The sequence below is a fragment of the Myxine glutinosa genome, chromosome 1 (assembly GCF_964187855.1).
Source record: "Myxine glutinosa chromosome 1, kmMyxGlut1.1, whole genome shotgun sequence".
In the NCBI taxonomy this organism is placed as follows: domain Eukaryota; kingdom Metazoa; phylum Chordata; class Myxini; order Myxiniformes; family Myxinidae; genus Myxine; species Myxine glutinosa.
Genome location: NC_136261.1, coordinates 448,168,079 through 448,193,115, shown reverse-complemented (window position 1 = coordinate 448,193,115; position 25,037 = coordinate 448,168,079). Strand labels below are relative to the sequence as shown.

Below are 25,037 nucleotides of genomic sequence, written 5' to 3'. Positions count from 1 at the left end.
TGTATTTGTATGATTGTGTGTTTGTGTATTTATTTGTTTGTGTATTTGTGTGATTGTGTATTTGTGTGTTTGTGTGTTTGTGTATTTGTGTGTTTGTGTATTTGTGTGATTGTGTATTTGTGTGATTGTGTATTTGTGTGATTGTGTATTTGTGTGATTGTGTATTTGTGTGATTGTGTATTTGTGTGATTGTGTATTTGTGTGTTTGTGTATTTATTTGTTTGTGTGATTGTGTATTTGTGTGATTGTGTGTTTGTGTATTTGTTTGTTTGTGTATTTGTGTGATTGTGTATTTGTGTGTTTGTGTATTTGTTTGTGTATTTGTGTGTTTGTGTATTTGTGTGATTCTGTATTTGTGTGTTTGTTTGTTTGTGTATTTGTGTGATTGTGTATTTGTGTGTTTGTGTATTTGTTTGTTTGTGTATTTGTGTGATTGTGTATTTGTGTGTTTCTGTATTTGTGTGATTCTGTATTTGTGTTTGTTTATTTGTGTATTTGTGTATTTGTGTGTTTGTGTATTTGTGTGATTCTGTATTTGTGTATTTATGTATTTGTGTGTTTGTGTATTTGTTTGTTTGTGTGATTGTGTCTTTGTGTGATTGTGTATTTGTGTATTTGTTTGTTTGTGTATTTGTGTGATTGTGTATTTGTGTGTTTGTGTATTTGTGTGATTCTGTGTTTGTGTATTTGTGTGATTGTGTATTTGTGTGTTTGTGTATTTGTGTGATTCTGTATTTGTGTGATTCTGTATTTGTGTGATTGTGTATTTGTGTGTTTGTGTATTTGTGTGTTTGTGTATTTGTGTGATTGTGTATTTGTGTGATTGTGTATTTGTGTGATTGTGTATTTGTGTGTTTGTGTATTTATTTGTTTGTGTGATTGTGTATTTGTGTGATTGTGTGTTTGTGTATTTGTTTGTTTGTGTATTTGTTTGTTTGTGTATTTGTGTGATTGTGTATTTGTGTGTTTGTGTATTTGTTTGTTTGTGTATATGTGTGTTTGTGTATTTGTGTGATTCTGTATTTGTGTGTTTGTTTGTTTGTGTATTTGTGTGATTGTGTATTTGTGTGTTTGTGTATTTGTTTGTTTGTGTATTTGTGTATTTGCGTGATTGTGTATTTGTGTGTTTGTGTATTTGTGTGATTCTGTATTTGTGTTTGTTTATTTGTGTATTTGTGTATTTGTGTGTTTGTGTATTTGTGTGATTCTGTATTTGTGTATTTATGTATTTGTGTGTTTGTGTATTTGTTTGTTTGTGTGATTGTGTATTTGTGTGTTTGTGTATTTGTTTGTTTGTGTATTTGTGTGATTGTGTATTTGTGTATTTGTGTGATTCTGTATTTGTGTGTTTGTTTATTTGTGTATTTGTGTGTTTGTGTATTTGTGTGATTCTGTATTTGTGTATTTATGTATTTGTGTCTTTCTGTATTTGTGTGTTTGTTTATTTGTGTGATTCTGTATTTGTGTGTTTGTGTATTTGTGTGATTGTGTGTTTGTTTATTTGTGTGTTTGTTTATTTGTGTGTTTGTGTATTTGTGTGTTTGTGTGATTCTGTATTTGTGTGTTTGTGTGTCTGTCCCCCTTGATAAGGGTAGGTTTAAAGGCCTCGAGTAGTGCTTTCGGAGGGTTTTAATGGGCAATCTTTGAACACGACTGGGTCCACAGATTAAAAGACCGAAAACACTCTGAGGACTCAAAATACCCAAAAGACCCTGAAGACCGTTAAAGACCCAAAATACCCTAAAGACCGAAAATACCCAAAATACCCCAAAGACCTAAAGGACCACAAGACCCTTAAAAACCCAAAATATAAAAAAACCCCAAAAGGCCCTGAAGATCCAAAATTCCCCAAAGACCCATAAAGACCCAAAAGACTGAAAAGACCCAGAAGACCCTTAAACATCCCGAAGACCCAAAATATTCCAAAAACCCCAAAGACCGAAAATATTGAAAAGACCCAGAATATAAAGAGACCCAAAGACCCCGAAGACCGAAAACAAAATTCATAATAATAATATTAAAGGAGTCTTATATATAGATATATAGCCCCAACAAGCAGAATTAACGACCCTCATGGCGCTTATGTGGCGCTATAAATTACCTTGAAGACCCAAAAATCTTCTTGAAGACCCAATTGTCCCCATGACAATCTTCTCCAAATTGTCATGGTTCTATTTTTGAGACAATGTTTTTATGGCCGGATGCCCTTCCTGACGCCAACCCTTTGAGTCGCTTCTTACGACACGCAGGGATACGGTGTACCTATTCTAAACCGAGGTACACACTGGGAAAGGTCGGTGTACAGAAGTGTTAAAAAAATAATCACAATAAATACAAGGCGCAGGGAGGTGTGAAATTTGATGTCTAATAAATAAAGAAGATATAAGCACACCTGACACACTAGGCCCAGGCTTCAGACTTTTGCACGCTCATGCGGCTGCACTGTCAAATAAACTGTTCCAAGTACTTTATACAAGTACTTTAATAATTATTTTACTTAGTAATACATGATGTTATATATAGGAATAAGTTTTCTCAATGGTGAATTAATCTGTGATGTTGCATACTATGGTGGACTACTATGGTTTAGAAGAGTCTTGTTAGAGACAAAGTATTCATTTATCATGTTACATTTACCTTTTAGACATGCACATATATATTTTCATATATGTTTTTATGCCTCCACTGACGAAGTCGCCGGAGGCATTGTTTGGCTTTCCGTCCGTCCGTCCGTCCGTGATAGGTTCTTCTTACCGCAATAACTTGAGAACTGCTGAAGGGATCATTGTCAAACTTGGTGCAGGTATGTGTAATGACTAATGAGGTAAAGATTAACTGATTAGATTTTGGGGTCACGATGTCAAAGGCCAAAGGTCATGTTAGGTAAAAAATCCTGTTACTGCGATAACTTGTGAACCAGTGATGAGATTCTGACCAAGTTGGTGCAGTTATGCAGAACTAGCAAAGTTACCCGCAATGCCCAGAAAATAAATAGTCAGTCACGTGTGTGTAGTGGGCTTTTTATAGTCAGAGGAAGCCATGCCCCTTGGGCACTCCCCGCTGCCACGCCCCTTGGTCACGCCCCTAGTCTAAATCTGATGCGCCCATGTTTTATGTCGTGAAAAGTTACCCCCCATGGACCCCCTCTCCCCTCTCTAAGTCACTTCCCTAGACTGTCCATGAGGCACAACTGAACAAACAGACATTCACAAATAGGGTTATAGATGATGTAAAGATGAACTGAGTAGATTTGGGGGTCAAAGGTCAAAGTCTGTAATATGTCTATAACTCGAGAACGGCTGAAGTGATCTAATTCAAACTTGGTACAGGTATGTATAATACACAACAACAACAACATGCATTTTAAGGCCATTTTCCCTGCTAGAGCGGGGGTTAGCCTTGCGATCCCCATGACAATCTTCTCCACCTTGCCCCACCCTCTGCATCTCTCCCTGTTAACCCCCCCCCCCCCCCCCCCGCCCGCATTTCTTCCTCCACCATCCCCAGCCAAGTCCCTCTCGGTCCTCCCCGTCCCCCACCTCCCCTCACACTCACTTCCATCACTCTTTTCAACCAGTCACTCAGAACCTCTCAGAACATTATACAGGTATGTATAATGATGTAAATATTAACTGATTAGATTTTGGGGTCAAAGGTCAAAGTCTGTAATATGTCTATAACTTGAGAACGGCTGAAGTGATCTCATTCAAACTTGGTACAGATATGTATAATGATGTAGAGATTAACTGATTAGATTTTGGGGTTCTGAGATCAAACGCCAAATGTCAGAGGTCATGTCAGGTAAAAATATGATAACTTGTGAACAGCTGAAGGGATTTTAATTAAAACTTGGTACAAGTATTATAATGGTGTAATAATGTGGCATATCGGTCGACGTCGTGACGTCAAAGAGTGTCGTTCTTGGTGTTACATACAATAAGTTGAAATGGTAAGACTGATATTAAAGCTCACAACCCCAGTCGGCATCTGGCTTTGGAGGCCAACTTGTTGAAATGTGGTTTCCCCAAAAAATATCATGGCTGATCGTGAGACCCAGGAGTTTGAATTACTGAACTTCCTCAAGAGGATTGTCAGATGGTCCTTTTGGAGAGAGATAGTGAGAGTGTGAGATTTGTCAGGATTGAAAGACATAGTCCAAGTGTTTGACCATGTTCTGATATATTTTGAGGTCTGAAGAGAGGGAAGAGGCTGCACCCTGTCTGTCTGAGGGATTATGGATGTTATGGCACAGGGTAGAGTCATCAGCAAAATAAAGAGGGTTTTCCAGAGTCGGACAGAGCATTGATGAAGATCAAGAATAAGACTGGGCCCAGAACTCTGCCTTTGGGCACTCCGACAGGGTTAGGGTATAAAATTTGCTCTCGTTATAAAGAATCTTGGATTCATCTACCTTATACGTAGCCATTTAATCTACCACGAGGCTTGTTTGGCTTTCTTTAGAGCTTCATCTTCTGACCTTTGTGGCACATGGCCATACAAACCAAGCCTTCTCTTTCTAACGTCTTCACTAAGTATTGAATTTTAATCTCTTCCTCATCTCTGAGCTCAGAATTCTTTCTTTCAAAGACAATCCATTCATCCGTCATCGCATTCTCATCTGTTATTTCCCTTCGTTTTACATCTCCGATCTACATTGTCCATGTTTCGCTTCCATATATCAATACCAGTTTATTTTTTTTATTTTTTTTGTATACAAGATCGAGGCTCGTGTAAGAGCTAACATTAATCACAAAAAGACAAATTGACACATTGAAGGAGCTCGGGCTCCCACGTCGATCGGAAGAATGGACGCGACAAAAAGCTGGAATTCGTCCGAGTTGCTTTATTCAAACAAAACACTCAGGTACTCTCAAAAGCCCGTTTATCGGGCAGCAATATATATACACACATTATCCCGGAGCGTTTGCCCAGGAAAGGCGAGAGGGGGCGTGGCCGAGCGTCCTGGCTGCGGCCTGGCAAGTTGAGGGCGAGCCTGCCCGGGCGTCCTGGACGAGCCCGGCATGGTGATCGCTCCGCGTCCTTGATAGGTGCAAGGCGATTGTGAAAACCCAGCGGTAGCCGCTACACACGTCCCCCCAGAATCGACTTGCACCGGCAGGGTCAATTTGAGGGGGGTCCTGATGACGCAGCCGAAGTGACCCCTGGCGGGTCGTGGGGGGGGGGGGGGTTCCGGTGTGGTGGTGGGCGGTCGAGTGGGGGGCACCGTGGACGGGGGGCGGCCTCGCCGCGGCGGAAGGGGCCACCCGTGGTGGTTGGTCGACGTCCACGTGCGCCGGCTTGAGGCGGTCCACCGCAATCCGGTCCGACCTGCCGCCGATGTCGATGACGAACGACTTGTCGTCCCGACGCAGGACCCGGAAGGGCCCGTCGTACGGCGGCCGGAGTGGCCCCCGATGTGCGTCGTGACGCACAAAAACATACTCCGCTGTGCGAAGTGCTGGGGGGACGTAGGACTGGGGGTCACCGTGGTGGGATGTTGGCACGGGGGCAAACCGTCGGGCGGCCTCCTGGAGGTCCGAGCGCTGGTGAGCTGCGGACCAGGTACTGGTAGCGTCGGGCACGAATTCGCCTGGGACGCGTAGCGCCTGGCCGTAGACAAGCTCGGCGGTGGATGCCTGGAGGGCCTCCTTGGGGGCCGTGCGGAGGCCCAAAAGGACCCATGGCAGCCGGTCGGCCCAACCGCCGTCTTGAAGGCCGGCCATGAGCGCGGCCTTCATGGAGCGGTGGAATCGCTCGCACAACCCGTTTGCTTGGAGGTGGTAGGCCGTAGTACGGTGGAGCTTGACCCCCAGGTTGCGGGCGACCGCGCCCCACAGCTCGGAGGTGAACTGTGGTCCGCGGTCTGACGAGATGTCCGCCGGTGCGCCGAAGCGGGCGACCCAGGTGGCGATGAAAGCCTGCGCCACGTCGTTGGTGGTGGTGGAGACGAGGGGAACGGCCTCCGGCCACCTGGTGGTCCTGTCCACCATGGTGAGCAGGTGTGTGAACCCCCGTGACGGGGGGAGGGGGCCCACCAGATCCACGTTGACGTGGTCGAAACGTCGTTCGGGCACGGTGAAAGGTGCCAGCGGGGCCTGGGTGTGTCGGTGGACCTTGGCCCGTTGGCAGGCTGTGCAGGTGCTGGTCCAATCGCGGACGTCCCGGCGAAGGCCGTGCCAGACGAATCACGCCGACACCAGCTTCTGGGAAGCTTTCCGGCCCGGGTGGGAAAGGCCGTGGAGGGAGGCGAAGATGCGGCGTTGCCAGGTGACGGGCACGATGGGGCGAGGCTGGCCTTGGGAGACGTCGCAGAGCAGGACAGTGTCCGCGAAGGGGATGTCGGCCAGGTGGAGGACCGTGTCCGCCGCCCAGAGGGCTTGCACCGTGGTGTCGGTGGTTTGGTCCGCCGCCATAAGCGCGAAGTCCACGCCCAGGTGGACCGCGTTCGCGCTGGCCCGGGAAAGACAGTCGGCCACGGCGTTGTTTTTGCCGGCGACGTGCCGGATGTCCGTGGTAAACTCCGACACGGCGGAGAGGTGGCGCTGTTGGCGGGCCGACCACGGCTCCGTGACCTTGGCCATTGCATAAACCAATGGCTTGTGGTCGACGAACGCCGTGAAAGGTCGGCCCTCCAGGAGGTGGCGGAAATGGCGGACGGCCAGGTGTAGACCGAGGAGCTCATGGTCAAACGTGCTGTATTTGAGCTCGTTCGGCCGGAGCTACCGGCTGAAAAAAGCGAGTGGCTGCCAAACCCCGTTCACCCATTGCTCATGTACGGCGCCCACCGCGTAGTCGGAGGCATCCGTGGTGAGGGCGATGGGAGCATTCAGCACCGGGTGAGCGAGCAGTGTTGCGTCGGCGAGGGCCCGCTTTGAGCTTTGGAAGGCCGCGTCCATTGCTGCGGACCAGGCGATGTCGTGCTTGGCCGGCTTGCCCCGGAGGGCTTCGTAAAGGGGCCGCATGAGTTGAGCAGTGCGGGGCACGAAGCGGTGATAAAAATTCACCATTCCCAGGAATTCCTGCAGGGCCTTTATGGTACGGGGACGCGGGAACGTGGTGATGGCCTCGACCTTGGTTGGCAGCGGCACGGCCCCGTTCTTGGTGATGTGGTGGCCCAAAAAATAAACGGCCATCGTGCCGAAGTGGCATTTGGCCGGGTTGACGATGAGACCGTGCTCGCTGAGGCGCCCGGACAGTGTTCGGAGGTGGAGGAGGTGCTCGGCCCGGGACGTGCTGGCGACGAGGATGTCATCCAGGTAAACGAAAAGGAACGGCAGGTCACGCAGCACGCCGTCCATCAAGCGCTGGAACGCCTGAGCCGCGTTCTTGAGACCAAACGGCATCCGTAAGAATTCGAATAAGCCGAACGGCGTGATGACTGCCGTTTTAGGGACGTCAGCCGCCCTGACAGGTACCTGGTGATATCCCCGTATGAGATCAATTTTCGAAAAAATGACCCGTCCCTCCAGACGGGCGGAGAAGTCTTGGATGTGCGGGATCGGATACCTGTCGGGGGTGGTAGCGTCGTTAAGGCGGCGGTAGTCGCCACATGGGCGCCAGCCGCCCCCTGGCTTTGGGACGATGTGTAGTGGCGAAGCCCACGCGCTATCGGAGCGCCGCACGATGCCGAGGTGTTCCAAAGCGTCGAACTCGGCTTTGGCCACGGCGAGCTTGGCTGGGTCGAGGCGGCGGGCTCTGGCGTAGACCGGCGGGCCCGTGGTTGGTATGTGGTGCTTGATCCCATGCCGTACTGCGACGGCCGAGAACGTCGGCCGCGTGAGGGCCGGGAACTCCGTGAGCAGGCGAGCAAACTCGTTCGCCGACGGGAGGGCGCATGCCAGCTCGGTCGGCGCGGAGCTGCTCAATGTGCATACCAGGGAGCTGAAGGTTTCGCCGTTGAATAAACGACGCCGTTGGACGTCCACCAGCAGTCCGTGTGCGCAGAGGAAGTCGGCGCCTAGCAGAGCCATGGGCACGTTTGCGGTTACAAACGTCCAAGCAAAGCGTTGGCCGCCGAAGCAGAGGGTGACGTTGCGCGGGCCGAAGGTGCAGATGGCCGATCCGTTGGCCGCAACCAAGGAGGGGCCGCAAACCGCGGACTGCCTGTCCTGGTCAGAGGCGGGTATGACGCTCAGTTGGGTGCCGGTGTCGCACAGGAAGCGCCGTCCAGACGCTTTATCCGTGATGAACAGTAAGTTTCCCGTGTGGCCGGCGCTCATGGCTGGTAATGAACGCCGGCCCGGCCGTTTCCCGGCCTGCCGAAGGTGCACGGGGGTCGGCAGGTCCGGGCCTTCTGTCCGAACCTGGCATGATAATAACACCACGCCTGGTCAGGTGGAGGCTCCGGTCGTCGTGCTTGAGGTGGTCGGCTCGGTGTAGCGGCCGCCAATTGCGTCGGCAGTTCGGTCGTCGACCGTGCCGGGTGCTCGGGCGCCATGGGTGTTGCGTCGGACGGCGGTGGGCCCCAGGTCGCTGCTGCGATGCGCTGGCCTGCGGCGGAGATCTTGTTGGCTTCCCTGGCAAGGGCACGGGGATCCGTGATCGTCGTGCTTGCCAGGGCGAGGCGTACTGGGCTAGGCAGCTGACGGAGGAACAGCTCCCGGAACAGGAATGCCGGAGAGTGCTCGCCGAGCAGCGAAAGCATGTAGTCCATTCGCTCGGAAGGGCGCGTGTCGCCGAGCTCGGGCAGGTCAAGCAGGCACCCTGCGCGTTCCGCCGATGGGAGGGCGAAAGCGTTGAGGAGGAGCTTTTTAATCGCGCCGTATTTGTCAGCGGCTGGCGGGCTCTCGAGGAGGCTCAGGGCGCGGGCCGCGGTGGCTGAACCGAGCGCTGCTACCACATGGTGGAAGCGGGTGTCGTCGGCCGTGATGCCTCGCAGGGCGAACAGGGAGTCCGCCTGTGCGAACCAAACCGCCGCGTGAGCCTCCCAGAAGGTAGGCAGTTTAAGGGCCACTGCCGTGTCCATGTCGGTAGGTCACCAATGAAGGAGCTCGGGCTCCCACGTCGATCGGAAGAATGGACGCGACAAAAAGCTGGAATTCGTCCTAGTTGCTTTATTCAAACAAAACACTCAGGTAATCTCAAAAGCCCGTTTATCGGGCAGCAATATATATACACACATTATCCCGGAGCGTTTGCCCAGGAAAGGTGAGAGGGGGCGTGGCCGAGCGTCCTGGCTGCGGCCTGGCAAGTTGAGCGCGGGCCTGCCCGGGCGTCCTGGATGAGCCCGGCATGGTGATCGCTCCGCGTCCTTGATAGGTGCAAGGCGATTGTGAAAACCCAGCGGTAGCCGCTACAACATCAAACATATTGTTGTGGATCTTGAGCCCGTCGACGTACAAAGGGGGGGGGGGGGGGGTTAAACCCTTTTCTCCCTCGGGCCTTCGAGTCCACGAGGCCGCTACCCACTTTGCACTCGTGGGGGCGGATTGCTGAGCAATTCCAGCCGCCAACCCCGTAGCGAACGTGCGGAAGGGTTTCTGGTCGAATCCCCGAGTACCTTCGATACACACGCCGCCATGAGAACGGGGGCTGGACCTCGCATGAGTCACGCTGGTTTGATACGCCCGAGCGGTTTGCGTGTCACGTGAGTCGTGCCGTTAATTTATTTGGAACCCGATCGAGCGGTTTTATTTCTTACAATGCGAGGCCAATGGTGGAAAAGACGTGAACGGCCAAGTGGAAGCAAAATAACACAGGTTTATTATAATTCTGTACAATGATCAGAGCAAGACAGACACAGGGCAGAAACTTAACCGTCCTTAACTTAATAAACCCAGACAAGGGCCCTCTCACTCACGCGGGGAAAGGAAGGAAGAGAAGAGAACGCGCTCAAGCGCGGTCGTTTGTGCAGTTCGCCCCGGACAGCTCACTGGGCGTTCCCTTGAGGATGTTCTCGGCACGGACGTCGGCCTCCAGTCGTGCACGCACGGGAATCCGCCCAGCGTGTCCCGATGTTAGCGAGGCAAACGCGCACGTGCAGGGAGCCCAGGCAAGGAGATCATTGGAGTATGTGGCCCCGGGAGAGATCGTCCTGCGAAAGCGCTTATAACAGGGCGGCAGAGAGCAGGGGCAGAATGCAGACTACAGGGAGAGCGATGAGAGCTTCTTTTGTTCGGGGGCAAGAAGAGTTCATGCTTCGACCTCGAGAGCTCACAGACAGAGAGAGAGAGAGTTTGGGGGCCCGGGGCAGGGTTTTATATCCCCCCCAGGGTCCCACCAGAATGTTCCAAGCACCTCCCCTGGCCGCCGTTGCTGGCCACTCCCCTTTAGCTCCCATTGGCTGCTTGCCGCTTACCGGCCACTCCCCTTTAGCTACTCCCTCGGGCCTCCCAGACCTGTTCCAGGCCCTAGCACGTGGCATTCCAGCCCAATGAGGCCTACACTTACTTACCTGTCTCAACGCATACTAACACCGGGAAGGAGACTATACATAACATTGAATAAGAAATAACTGAACTAAGCAAGGCTACATGTTGTGGTGCAACTAACTAAAAGGGGGGTTTGCCTTTATTCCAAAAACCGCAACAATATGATAAAGAGAGCGGTGTCGCGGTTCCCGCTGAATGTACACAATCGCCTTGCACCTGGCAGGACGTGGCCAGGGCGCGATCGCCATGCCGGGCTCATCCGGACGGGCCCAGACGCGCCTCCCCTGGGCATGCCCGGACTCGCTGTTCCCGGGCACTCCCGAAACTCCCGGGCACGCCCGGTCTCGTCTTTCCCGGGCATGCCCGCTCTCGCCTTTCCAGGGCTCGCCCAGAGCGCCCGGGCACGCCCAGCCTCGACTTGCCAGGCCGCATCCAGGACGCCCGGGCATGTCCAGACTCGCCTTTCCAGGGCTCGCCCAGAGCGCTCGGGCACGCCCAGCCTCGACTTGCCAGGCCGCGTCCAGGACGCCCGGGCATGTCCAGACTCGCCTTTCCAGGAATCGCCCTTGACACCCGGGCATGCCCGGTCTCGGTTTTCCCGGGCAAACGCCCCGGCATAAATGTGTATATATATTGCTGCCCGATAAACGGGCTTGTGAGAATACCTGAGCTGTTTTGTTTCAATAAAGCAACTCGGACGAATTCCGTCTTTGGTCGCGTCAATTCTTTCGACTCGCATTGGAGCGCAGCTCCTTCAATGGTGACCTACCGACATGGACACGGCAGTGACACTTAAACTGCCTACCTTCTGGGAGGCTCACGCGGATGTTTGGTTCGCCCAGGCGGACTCCCAGTTCGCCCTGCGAGGCATCACCGCGGACGACACCCGCTTCCACCACGTCGTGGCAGCGCTCGGTTCCGCCACCGCGGCCCGCGCCCTGAGCCTCCTCGAGCACCCGCCGGCTGCTGACAAGTATGACGCGCTGAAGACGCTCCTCCTCGACGCTTTCGCCCTCTCACCGGCGGCACGCGCACGGCGCCTGCTCGACCTGCCCGAGCTCGGCGACACGCGCCCGTCCGAGCGCATGGACTATATGCTCTCGTTGCTCAGTGAGCACTCTCCGGATTTTCTGTTCCGTGAGCTGTTCCTTCGCCAGCTGCCTCACCCGGTACGCCTCGCCCTGGCTGGCACGTCGATCACCGATCCCCGCTCCCTCGCCAGGGACGCCGATAAGATCTCGGCGGGCCAACACATTGGCGCGGCTACCTGGAGCCTGCGGCCGTCCGAGGCATCGCCCACGACGCCCGAGCGCCCTGCGCGGTTGGAGGCTGAACTGCCGGTGCAACTGGCGGCCGCCACGCCGCGCCGACCGCTTCCGACACGACGGCTGGGGCCTCCACCTGACCAGGCGTGGTGTTATTACCACGCCAGGTTCGGACACAAGGCTCGGACGTGCCGACCCCCGTGCACTTTCGGCAAGTCGGGAAACGGCCGGGCCGGCGTTCATTCCCAGCCATGAGCGCCGGCCACTCGGGCAACTTGCTTTTTATTCGGGACAAATCGTCCGGGCGGCGTTTCCTTTGTGACACCGGTGCCCAACTGAGCGTCATACCCACCTCCGAGCAGGACAGGTGGGATGCCGTTTGCGGCCCCTCTTTGGTCGCTGCTAATGGCTCGGCCATACGCACTTTCGGCCCATGCGACATCACCCTCTGCTTCGGCAGCCAGCGCTTTCAGTGGACCTTTGTGACCGCCTGCGTCCCCATGGCTTTGTTTTTTCTTGTTCATTTTTCTTGTTCATCTTTCAATGATACTGTTATGATTGTGGAATTAAGGGAAGGATGCCTATAGCTTAGGAGGTGTATAATGGTGATAGGTGCTGTTTAAGTGTCCCACGGATTAAATGCCGGTTCAGTTGTAGAAAATATGAGCACCTGCACTGTCCTTCATGGCTAAGAGCGGAAGACGATGTCTCTTTTTTGGAAAGAGGCAATACATTAACCACTTTGCAACGTAAATGGTTGCTTTGGCGAACTCCTCATGGAAAGTAAATTCTTACTACTAGGGCATGCCCGTACTATATATATATCTAAAATTATATCCCCCCCCCTCTATTTACATGAAATGGTTTGGTCCATTCGCAAAGCCAAAGCGAACGGCTTGCGAGTACGGTGACAATCCCCCCCCCCCCCTCTATTTACATGAAATGGTTTGGTCCAAAGCGAACGGCTTGCGAGTACGGTGACAATCCCCCCCCCTCTATTTACATGAAATGGTTTGGTCCAAAGCGAACGGCTTGCGAGTACGGTGACAATCCCCCCCCCCCTCTATTTACATGAAATGGTTTGGTCCAAAGCGAACGGCTTGCGGAGTTTGGTAAAGAAATCGCCATAGCTCGGTAACTACTTCTCCGATTAATTTCAAACCTTGAAAAGGCACATCCTCGGGTCCCCAGCAATATACCTGGCAAGTTTCAAGTATATCGGACCGGTAGTTGTCGAAAACAGCGGTCACAGACAAACACACACACACACACACACACACAGACACACACACACACAGAGATTACTGGAATTATAGATAGATGGACCACATAGAGTGCCCCATTTTCTTTCCGGTTAGTAGGGAAGTGATGAAGGAGGGATGGGTTCAGAGTTTTCTGTTCGAAGACGACGTGCCACTATTTTTCCTCTGTCTCCCATGAAGCAACTTGGCAAATGAGAGATCAGACGGGTGTTGTTGATGCTCTCAGATGTATCTGGACCCGGGGGAGCACTGAAGGATGAACTTGCTGCTCCCCTCCCTTTCATCCAAGAGGAGACCATGAAAATGCAAGCCAAGCAGGCCTGAACCAGAATCCTTTATTTTTGTCTTTTTCATGGCTTTTTGTCCCCCATCGCACCGCGGAGCGAAAGGGGGACTATGGTTTTCCCCTCCGTCCGTGTGTCCGTCCGTGCAGGCGTGCGTGCGGGCGTACGTGCGTGCGTGCGTAAGCGAAGGACCAAATTCTAATTTGGTGTGTGGATGCAACCCACGTCAAAATCCAAGATCGCCGCCGCCATGTCTGTCTGACGCCATGTATGTCTGAACCTTGTGAGCGGAATATTTCAGGAGTCGCGGAAGGCGAGAGAACGAGGCCATTTCGTAGGGTTTGAAGCTCGTTTATTCGTAAAGAAATCTCCAGCACTCTGAAACGCGAACGGAAGTGATACAGCTTTTATAAAGCCACAACCCTCTTCGGAGGGCGTGGCTCCGACAACCGCGCGTGCGTCACGTCCAACAAACCAAAGGCCCCACAGGCCCGTGCACGTGGATTATGACCAAACATAAGGTAACCGTCACATGCGAATAAGTTAACCGTGACATGCGAATAAGTTAACCGCGACATGCGAATAAGGTAACCGCTACATGCGCCCCCCCAGAATGCACTCCACGTGCATGTACGTAGTTCGCAGGCACGCTCGGCAGTGCCGAGAAGGCTCGAGCAGTGCTCGGCCTCGGTACGCGTGAAAAAACGCTGCCGTGGGGTTGAGCCGACCGTCGGGCTGGTCAGGTCCTCGGGGGAGGCTGCCGAGGTTCCTCGCGGGCCTCCCGAGGTTGCTGGTAAAATCGAACCGAGCCGCGGGTGGAACAGAACCGAGCCGCGGGTGGAACAGAGCCGGGCCGTGGGTGGAACAGAGCCGGGCAGCGGGTGGAACAGAGCCGGGCCGTGGGTGGAACAGAGCCGGGCCGTGGGTGGAACAGAGCCGGGCCGCGGGTGGAACAGAGCCGGGCCGTGGGTGGAACAGAGCCGGGCCGCGGGTGGAACAGGGCCGGGCTGCGGGTGGAACAGAGCCGGGCCGTGGGTGGAACAGAGCCGGGCTGCGGGTGGAACAGAGCCGGGCCGCGGGTGGAACAGGGCCGGGCCGCGGGTGGAACAGGGCCGGGCCGTGGGTGGAACAGAGCCGGGCCGCGGGTGGAACAGAGCCGGGCCACGGGTGGAACAGAGCCGGGCCGCGGGTGGAACAGAGCCGGGCGGCGGGTGGAACAGAGCCGGGCGGCGGGTGGAACAGAGCCGGGCCGCGGGTGGAACAGAGCCGGGCCGCGGGTGGAACAGAGCCGGGCCGCGGGTGGAACAGAGCCGGGCCGTGGGTGGAACAGAGCCGGGCCGTGGGTGGAACAGAGCCGGGCCGCAGGTGGAACAGAGCCGGGCCGCGGGTGGAACAGAGCCGGGCCGCGGGTGGAACAGAGCCGGGCCGCGGGTGGAACAGAGCCGGGCCGCGGGTGGAACAGAGCCGGGCCGCAGGTGGAACAGAGCCGGGCCGAGGGTAGGCTGCCAAGGTTCCTCGCAGGCCTCCCGAGGATGCAGAGTCGGAGAAGTAGTTGCGCGAGTTGCAGCTTTCTACACGCGAGCTGTAGCTGTAGTTGTAGAGCATTCGCGAGTTGTAGTTGTAGTGTGTAGTCACGCGAGGGTAACGAAGCAGCCGTGCCGCCAACGTCAGTGCGCGCGCAAGAGATGAGCAGCAGCGCGCGCGAAGGTAACGAAGCAGCCGTGCCGCCAACGTCAGTGCGCGTGCAAGAGATGAGCAGCAGTGCCACCTACATCTCGTAACTGCATTCCTTCGGAGGGTCCTGGAGCAGGCTCGCCCCTCTGGTCGTAGAGGAGGAGCCGAGCGCGGTGCGCGAACCACATGGCCGCTCGTCGTTTCCGAAACTCCGGCAGTTCGATCGAAACCGCGCCCGCATCCGTTCGGGAGAAGCCGGGGTCACCAGTTTAGGTGGCTTCCCTGGTCAGGGCGCGCTTGCCGTGTTCGTTTGCACCCCCCAAATCCGTTCGGGGGCAGCCGGGGTCACCAGTTTAGGAGTCGCGGAAGGCGAGAGAACGAGGCCATTTCGTAGGGCTCGAAGCTCGTTTATTCGTACAGAAATCTCTAGCACTCTGAAACGCGAACGGAAGTGATACAGCTTTTATAAAGCCACAACCCTCTTCGGAGGGCGTGGCTCCGACAACCGCGCGTGCGTCACGTCTAACAAACCAAAGGCCCCACAGGCCCGTGCACGTGGATTATGACCAAACATAAGGTAACCGTCACATGCGAATAAGTTAACCGCGACATGCGAATAAGTTAACCGCGACATGCGAATAAGGTAACTGCTACAATATCTTGAAAAATAAGCGAAGTACCAACTTCTAATCTGGTGTGTGGGTGTATCTAGGCACAAGGAAGAACGCTATTGAAAATTGGGTCGCCACGTCAAAATCCAAGATGGCCGCCGCCATGTATGTCTGAACCTTGTGAGATGAATATCTTGAAAAATAAGCGAAGTACCAACTTCTAATTTGGTGTGTGGGTTTATCTCGGCACAAGGAAGAACGCTATTGAAAATTGGGTCGCCACGTCAAAATCCAAGATGGCCGCCACCATATATATGTCTGAACCTTGTGAGCGAAATATCTCGAAAAATAAGCGAAGTACCAACTTCTAATCTGGTGTGTGGGTGTATCTCGGCAAAAGGAAGAACGCTATTGTAAATTGGGTCGCCACGTCAAAATCTAACATGGCCGCCACCATATATATGTCTGAACCATGTGAGCGAAATATCTTGAAAAATAAGCAAAGTACCAACTTCTAATCTAGTGTGCGGCTGTATCTAGGCATAAGGAAGAACGCTATTGAAAAGTGGGTTGCCACGTCAAAATCCAAGATGGCCGCCACCATATATATGTCTGAACCTTGTGAGCGAAATATCTTGCAAAATAAGTGAAGTACCAACTTCTAATCTGTTGTGTGGGTGTATCTACGCATAAGGAAGAACGCTATTGAAAAGTGGGTTGCCACGTCAAAATCCAAGATGGCCGCCACCATATATATGTCTGAACCTTGTGAGCGAAATATCTCGAAAAATAAGCGAAGTACCAACTTCTAATCTGGTGTGTGGGTGTATCTCGGCAAAAGGAAGAACGCTATTGTAAATTGGGTCGCCACGTCAAAATCCAACATGGCCGCCACCATATATATGTCTGAACCATGTGAGCGAAATATCTTGAAAAATAAGCAAAGTACCAACTTCTAATCTGGTGTGCGGCTGTATCTAGGCATAAGGAAGAACGCTATTGAAAAGTGGGTTGCCACGTCAAAATCCAACATGGCCGCCACCATATATATGTCTGAACCATGTGAGCGAAATATCTTGAAAAATAAGCAAAGTACCAACTTCTAATCTGTTGTGTGGGTGTATCTACGCATAATGGAGAACGCTATTGAAAATTGGGTCGCCATGTCAAAATTCAAGATGGCCGCCTTGCTTCTTCCACTTTTGTCAACTCGCATCACTTCACCGACGGGGGACCTAGGCGTAATGTTTGTTTAATTAAATCTTGTACAAGGACGCAATTGTTACCACTAAACTCGTAACACAGAACAGATCTCTTGCACAGTAGGAAACTGGCACGACAGCATAAATGTAGCGTAAATGTTGGCCGAGACCATATTGTGTCTGCCCCTCTCCTTCCTCTCCCGCAAAATTGTGCAAGCTTCCAATACTGCTCGGATACCTGGCGGGGTTTAGTCAGGCGGGCTGGACAGGAGGCAGGGCCCCCTTCTCCTTTACAAGTTGGTTTTAACCAATATTCTGCAGTTTTATCTGCGACATGTTGCAGGTCTGCAAGAGCTTCGCGTTGCTGTTGTTCAGAATCTTGTTGGGGGAGGATTTTTGAAATGTGCACCCATTGGTCAGTCAACTATCAGACCACACCTGTCGCTTGACTCCACCCACTATAGCACAGAGAAGAAATCTTGGTTTTTGGTTTTCTGGTTGGCCTAACACAATAGGCCTGTAGGCCTCTGCTGATTATACACCGCCCGAGTTTGTTACGTCAGATTTCCATTCGCTTTGTTTGGTTAGAGTGTTATTCACGATGAGGGACCCCGAAAAATCCAATACACAACAACAACATGCATTTTAAGGCCATTTTCTCTGCTAGAGCGGGAGTTAGCCTTGCGGTCCCCATGACAATCTTCTCCATTTTGCACTATTTTATGCATTTCCCCTTGTTAACCCCCTTGCCTGCATTTCTTATTTCACCACCTTTAGCCAAGTCTTTCTCGGTCTTCCCCGTCCGAAAAATCCAATGATATGTCGAATGTGTAGCTTTAATTAAGAGTGGGCTATACGGGGGTCAAAAATACTTTTATTGTTATTCTTCTTAGGTGACAGTATTTTTGTATTCCATTTGACCTATCTCAACATGAAATGACAATTTTCGGTCTGGGGTCCAAGAAAAAGGTGTACAGGGCAAAAATCCAACATGGCCGCCGTTTTCCCTGAAAAATCACATTTTTAGCCATATGTTTGTCATTTCTGGGTCTTTTTACTTGGTTGTGGTGTCTAAGCCTATGTTTATGGGGTCAAGCAAGCTGTTTATGCATCTAGAAATAGTCACAAACCATCAGATGTTGAGTTAATACCTTTTTTGACCAAATTTACCTCTTTTTACCCCTTAATTAGCATATTTCACGAAACATATCTTCAATTTCAGGGGCATTGCTTAAAACGTAACACGGCTTTCTGCAAGAGAAGTCCCAGGTTCCTGAAACTGCCACAGGCACAATCTGCTGCTCAATAGTGTCCTGGATGTCATCTGTGCCAGGTGGTCGCTGCCAAATTGCATCTCCAGTACCAACGCGCACCAGGTGATCCACTCGGAAGGTTCCATCCCCATTATCATCCAGGTAAAAGCCAATGTACCATCTCCTGTTCCCACTCTCATCCCAAATGACAGCCAAGGATTGATTTGGCTTGAACATGGGTTCTTCCTGTCCTTCTGCCTCTTCAACACTGGTATTGGTCAGTGTTTCCATGATTTCGTCCTTGCATGGGAACACAACAGCCTCCCTGGCTTGATGGTCGTCCCCCAGGATGACAGTCAGGTTCTCAATTAGGTTGTTCTCAGTCAACTTGTTGACCTTGTAGAGGTCATTGCGGGCATCTGAATCCCGTGGATGTGTGACTCGCTGGTATTGTACTTCTTGCCTCAAGTATGTTTTAAGTTCAGGTGGTTTCTTACTGACAAGCATCTTCAGTTCATTGACAGATGTAACAGGCCCTCCGTGTTCTTTACATTTCACAAGAAGTTGGTCAACAAAATCATTGTCCCTCACTTTCTTTTGCAGGTTCTGTCTCAACCTTTGTTTCTTCTTCTGTTTCTGTTTGTTACTCCATGTCACTTCCATTGCATCTAGGTGTTTGAGGACAGCAGTGGTTGACCGCTCAACTTCATTGACATGTCTATCTGTTAGCATAAGGTCATCTTTGATCCTCTTTGCCTTGAACATCCTGTGAGTGTTGGGCTGACTGGGAAGCAAGATAACCAAACTTGGCCAAGTACCTCTCCGCATTCAGGTTGTTTGTCGGCAGGTTTTTTCGTTGGTCTGCATTCAGTGTATGGAGAGGAGTTGCTCGTACAGCATCAGGATCAACGTCCCAATACTCACGCTTACACTGCAATTCTACTCCTTTCGTGGCCTGGACACACATCTCTCCAAGAAGAAGGTGATCAAGATCACTTTGTGGAGCATTGTCCTCCATTTTCACATGTGTCCACTCTACAAGATAGTCACTAAGGGTGTCTGTCTTTTTGTCAGCAAGGTCACTGCAGAGCTTGGGAAGGATGTCAACCAGCAAATCCTGGCTTGCTCTCTCGACGCAGCTGAGGTAGGGCATTGTCACCCTGTACGTAAAATTAGCAAGTGCTTTGAATCCTGCTATTATGAAATCATTCTCAAGGTAAATCTTGCACGCTCGAACAAGAAGATTATTTAGCGGTGTCTCAGCGAGTAGCTGTTTGATGTAGGCTGTAGGGAATGCAATCATAGACCGCACCTGCCTGGTATCCAAGTCTAGTAAAACGTTTCTCTTTGTAGAGGCTAAACGACTTGTGTACCCCAGCCTCCTCTAGAATCAAGTCAAATTGTTCTGCTAGCGATGTTGTCTTCCCATCTCCCCCATGTGCTACAAGCTTTAGAAGCGCTGTCAGAGCAGTTTCAACAACAGATTTATTTTGCCGAAGATATGACTTCAACGCTGGCTCTCTCTTCACAATGAGTTCGTGAAGACTAATCTTGGTCTCAACAGCAGCCATGGTCGTCAGGTTGTCTGCATCAAACCGTTCACATGTATGGGACTTACAAAGCAAATGGTATGGCACATGCTTTGATCCAAGTTGTTCTGCAACACCCATCTCTATCTTGAGATTTTTGCTCACAGCATCTGTCATCAGAGCATCAATCTGCTCCCATAGACATACATCAGTCCAGCTGGGGTCATTTGCAGCTACCTGTAGTCTCTTCAGCATCTCAACAATAAGTGCCACTATCTGGTCCCTATCTTCAAAGGCAAAGAAGAGAGGACGTAGAGAGATCATCTTACATTCAGTGCGATCATCATCACAGAAATTCAAGATAAGACATGGCCAATCACCATCTATTCTACTTCTGTGTGTAGTGTCAAAGTGTGGAGTCACTTTTGTTGAGAGCTGCTTGTTCACAAAGGCCTTTCCAGCTGTTACTTCCTGACAGAGTGCCTTTTTGTGCTTGAAGTTGTTAATAGATTTAGCTGAAGGCAAGACTCTTTCATACAGCTTGTAGTCTGCCGATGATCGTGGTTTCTTTGAGCAGGGTGGTTCATCTGAAGGCGCTGCGGATGACAGTTGTAGGTCATACGGGTGTCCATACAACTTCTCACAAACCACCTGTGTTGCAATACGAGCTTTCTCAACAGAAACTGCTGCCCTGTAGCTTACTGTAGCGATAGTGTCTCTTATCTCATGAGTAGTGTTTCTCACTTTTCTGATGGTTGGGGTCATGTTGATATTAGCCTGGCATTCTTGGTTAATGGTGACTGGGGCATCAATTGGCCTACTTCTCTTAGAAACTGGGGTAAGCTCCAAATCTGCATTTATGAACTCCAACTCTTCTTGTTGCTGCTCTTCCTGTCTTCTTTCTTCATCTTTGGCTGCTGCCTTTTCTTCTTCATAAACCTGATCTACCTCCTGGCTCAGGAGATGGTTTCTGTCACCACACTGATCTTGATAGAAGATTGCTTCATCACCTGTTAGTTGATCCATGTTCTTTCCGATGTCAAACAGCGAGGAGTTCTTGATGTGTTTCCGACGTGGCCCTCTCTTTGGCTGTGGAACATCCATATCCATCCAAAGTTTATTCCGAACACGCCAAGATGACTTATTGTGGGAGCATCTGACTCGGTTTTCATAGTCCTGCATGATATGCTGCAGCTTTCGACGAATTACTTTTAGAGTTATGACAAACTCTTCATCAAAACTGCGGACCCACATGTCTCGAACTGCAATTGCATAAGCGGTGAAATCCGCTTGCTCTTTTGGCAGACCTAAAAAGTAATAAACAAAATGAATGAATTAGAACATACATGTAGAACTGGAACATTGGTATGAATGGTTCAATATGAGTATGAATGGTATTACAATATGAGTGAATGAGAAAGTTTAATGAAAAAATGTAATATTTATTTCCTAATGTTCTTAGAATAGTGAAAGATGGTTTGAGCAGCCTCATAGATTGTTGGTAGCTTATCGCCGATCCACAAATTACTGGTATCCATTCTGTTGAACAAAACCTGAAATAAAAATAGACAATATAACTTATGTCTTAATAAAAATATGATTACTCAACATCGAAAACATCAAAAATATGTCTTAACTCAAAACATACAGCAAAAATATGTCTTAACTCAACATCTGAAGGCTTGACACTACTTCTAATTGCATAAATAGATTGCCTGACCCCATAAACATAGGGTTAGACACCACAACCAAGTAAAAAGACCCAGAAATGACAAAGTTATGGCTAGAAATGTGATTTTTCAGGGAAAACGGCAGCCATGTTGGATTTTTGCCCTGTACACCTTTTTCTTGGACCCCAGGCCGAAAATTTTGTCATTTCATGTTGAGATATGTCAAATGGAATACAAAAATACTGTCACCTAAGCAAAACAAAAAATGACCCATTTATAGCCCACTCCTACTTTAATCAAGCCCGACAGAACGCACGGTATGTCAGAACGCACGGTATGTCAGAACGCACGGTATGTCAGAACGCACGGTATGTCAGAACGCACGGTATGTCAGAACGCACGGTATGTCAGAACGCACGGTATGTCAGAACGCACGGTATGTCAGAACGCACGGTATGTCAGAACGCACGGTATGTCAGAACGCACGGTATGTCAGAACGCACGGTATGTCAGAACGCACGGTATGTCAGAACGCACGGTATGTCAGAACGCACGGTATGTCAGAACGCACGGTATGTCAGAACGCAAGGTATGTCAGAACGCACGGTATGTCAGAACGCACGGTATGTCAGAACGCACGGTATGTCAGAACGCACGGTATGTCAGAACGCACGGTATGTCAGAACGCACAGTAATCAAGTGTCATGTTATGCAAATTACGAAAAAAAAATCATAGTGTTACGTAATTTTTGAATGGCCTCGTGTTGGGGTTAAGCAATCTGTGACCGTTTGACAAATCAGCTCGTTCTCTGATAAAACCGTAGCGCGGGCTGACATGGATAAGAGGTGTCGAGTTAATTTTTAATTGCGCTTTAAATATGCTTCCCAATGGTGCTGTTCATTTTTAGCTCACCTGGAACGAAGTTCAGGGGAGCTTATGCGATGGTGCGTTGTCCGTCCGTCCGTCTGTCCGTAAATACTTGAAACCTCTTCTCCAAAACCGCTGATGGGATTACGACCAAATTTGGCACAAATGATATTTGTTGTGTTTACAACTAAAGTTTGACTAAAGTCTAAAGTTTGACTAAAGTTTGTTTATGGCATTAAAAAAAATCGGGGTCTAAGTGGGTTTACCAGGGTCAAAGTGGATCCCGGTTTCACAACCCCCCCCCCGAACCCGCCCTCAACCCCCCCACCCCCACCCCCTACCCCATTCCCCCCAAAAATCGGAATTTGCTTTTTCCTCTTAAACTACACACAATATTTCGATGAATCTTGATCACAACCTTCATCACCTGTGATGTACTTAAGTTTGTTCATGCCGCTAAGAAAATCAAAGTCTGAGGGGGTCCAGTTTTGACCCTCCCCCCCCTCCCCCCCCCCCCCCCCCCAAAATAGGTATTTGCTTTATTTTCTGGAACTACACACACAGTTTTGATGAAACTTCACCACGACCTTCACCACCCATGCTGTACCAAAGTTTGTTTACGGCATTAAGAAAATCTGCCCCTTTGAGGGTCTATGGGGGGTTGCCCCCCAAAATAGGTATTTGCTTTTTCTTCTCAAAACAACACACATGATTTCGGTGAAACTTGAACACAACTTTCACCACCCATGATGTACCAAAGTATGTATTCACAGCATTAAAAAAAAAATCTGCCCCTTTAGGGGTCTACAGTGGAGGGTTGCCCCCCAAAATAGGTATTTGCTTGCTTCTCAGAAACTACACACGCAATTTCGATGAAACTTCACCACAACCTTCGTCACCCATGATGTACCAATGTTTGTTCAAGGCATTAGAAAAATTGGGATCTTAGGAGGTATATGGGGTTGGGGGAGGGGGTTGCCCCCAAAATAGGTATTATTTTGTTTGTTTGTTTAAAGTCGTATGATTATGTTAGTCTGATTCTACACGCTGCCCTGTCTTCTCGCAACCATTGAAATTAGTTTAAAATACCTTCAATCGGTGCAGTATACTGTTTATTCTACCAGGTGAGTGCCAGGGGTATTGCCCCTATGTTTTAAGAGTACTTTAAATGTGCGTTTCCCAATCGGCCCGTTACCACATTGTGTCGCAGGTTGTGACCACAGTGTGGTCATTCTTTTTAAATAGATTTGTGCTTCTTCATTGCTTGACGCTCAGTATTTAAAATGATAGAACATGGACAAAAAAAACATACATTGCTAATAATACCATCAGCTTTGATGGAACTAATGGATGGCCTTCTCCTGCATTGAAGTTCCTTGTAAGGGTTTGCATGTGTTGGTGTGGAGTTTTCCATTGGCTCTCATCAGGGTTTGCATGTGTTGGTGCAGAGTTTTCCATTGGCTCTCATCAGGGTTTGTATGTGTTGGTGCAGAGTTTTCCATTGGCTCTCACCAGGGTTTGCATGTGTTGGTGCAGAGTTTTCCATTGGCTCTCATCAGGGTTTGCATGTGTTGGTGCAGAGTTTTCCATTGGCTCTCACCAGGGTTTGCATGTGTTGGTGCAGAGTTTTCCATTGGCTCTCATCAGGGTTTGCATGTGTTGGTGCAGAGTTTTCCATTGGTTCTCATCAGGGTTTGTATGTGTTGGTGCAGAGTTTTCCATTGGCTCTCATCAGGGTTTGCATGTGTTGGTGCAGAGTTTTCCATTGGCTCTCATCAGGGTTTGCATGTGTTGGTGCAGAGTTTTCCATTGGCTCTCACCAGGGTTTGCATGTGTTGGTGCGGAGTTTTCCATTGGCTCTCATCAGGGTTTGCATGTGTTGGTGCAGAGTTTTCCATTGGCTCTCACCAGGGTTTGCATGTGTTGGTGCGGAGTTTTCCATTGGCTCTCACCAGGGTTTGTATGTGTTGGTGCAGAGTTTTCCATTGGCTCTCACCAGGGTTTGCATGTGTTGGTGCGGAGTTTTCCATTGGCTCTCATCAGGGTTTGCATGTGTTGGTGCAGAGTTTTCCATTGGCTCTCATCAGGGTTTGCATGTGTTGGTGCGGAGTTTTCCATTGGCTCTCACCAGGGTTTGTATGTGTTGGTGCGGAGTTTTCCGTTGGCTCTCACCAGGGTTTGCATGTGTTGGTGCGGAGTTTTCCATTGGCTCTCACCAGGGTTTGTATGTGTTGGTGCGGAGTTTTCCATTGGCTCTCATCAGGGTTTGTATGTGTTGGTGCGGAGTTTTCCATTGGCTCTCACCAGGGTTTGTATGTGTTGGTGCAGAGTTTTCCATTGGCTCTCACCAGTGTTTGTATGTGTTGGTGCGGAGTTTTCCATTGGCTCTCATCAGGGTTTGCATGTGTTGGTGCGGAGTTTTCCATTGGCTCTCACCAGGGTTTGTATGTGTTGCGGAGGATGTTTCTGTCGTCTTTACTTTGTTGTCAGTTCTCGGAATTGTATTTCTGTTCTGGAAGACCGTTCTAACACAACGACCTTGTTTTTGTTCCCTCAGGGGCCGTTAAAAGGACGTGTTGTGCCAGGAGTGGTCTATGAAGATTTTTCTAAACTTGTTTGAATTCGTAATGTAAATAAACCCACTGATATGTAAATATGTCATTTTTACAAGTACCATGTGTGTGTTCTGAGATGTGTAAAAATGCTGCTTTTTAGCTGCGATTTCTAAATAAACTCGTGCGTTATTCACAATGATCCTCTGTCCTTGAATTATTATTTTACAACATGAAGTGAATCCTTTCAAACAGCTTTGGGCACAACATTTGGTCCCCTGACAAAATTTCATTGTAGAACCAATCATTGGGTTTTAGTGCAGAAAGTGCATGTTTCCTCGTCAACCCCAACCCGGTAAGTCCATGAGCAGTGCATCGTGTTATTTCCTTCTATATATACACAGAATGCAAAACCAATACGTACCACAGGAAGGCTTTGCTACCGATGAAGACCTCGAATACTAGTACGATAAGCAGCAGCACAACCAGATCTAGCA

General features: G+C 50.1%; 1 protein-coding gene across 1 annotated transcript in view; it reads left to right on the top strand.

The window, feature by feature from the left end:
• The window catches only part of KIN (Kin17 DNA and RNA binding protein), a 68,026-nt gene extending 43,284 nt beyond the window's left edge, over nucleotides 1-24,742 (top strand). The window contains exon 13 of the mRNA XM_078770879.1: nucleotides 24,546-24,742. Within this exon, the coding sequence (XP_078627005.1) occupies nucleotides 24,546-24,608 (63 nt within the window). The 3' untranslated portion in view covers nucleotides 24,609-24,742. The remainder of the gene's footprint in view (nucleotides 1-24,545) is intronic.
• The last annotated feature ends 295 nt before the right edge of the window (nucleotides 24,743-25,037 follow it).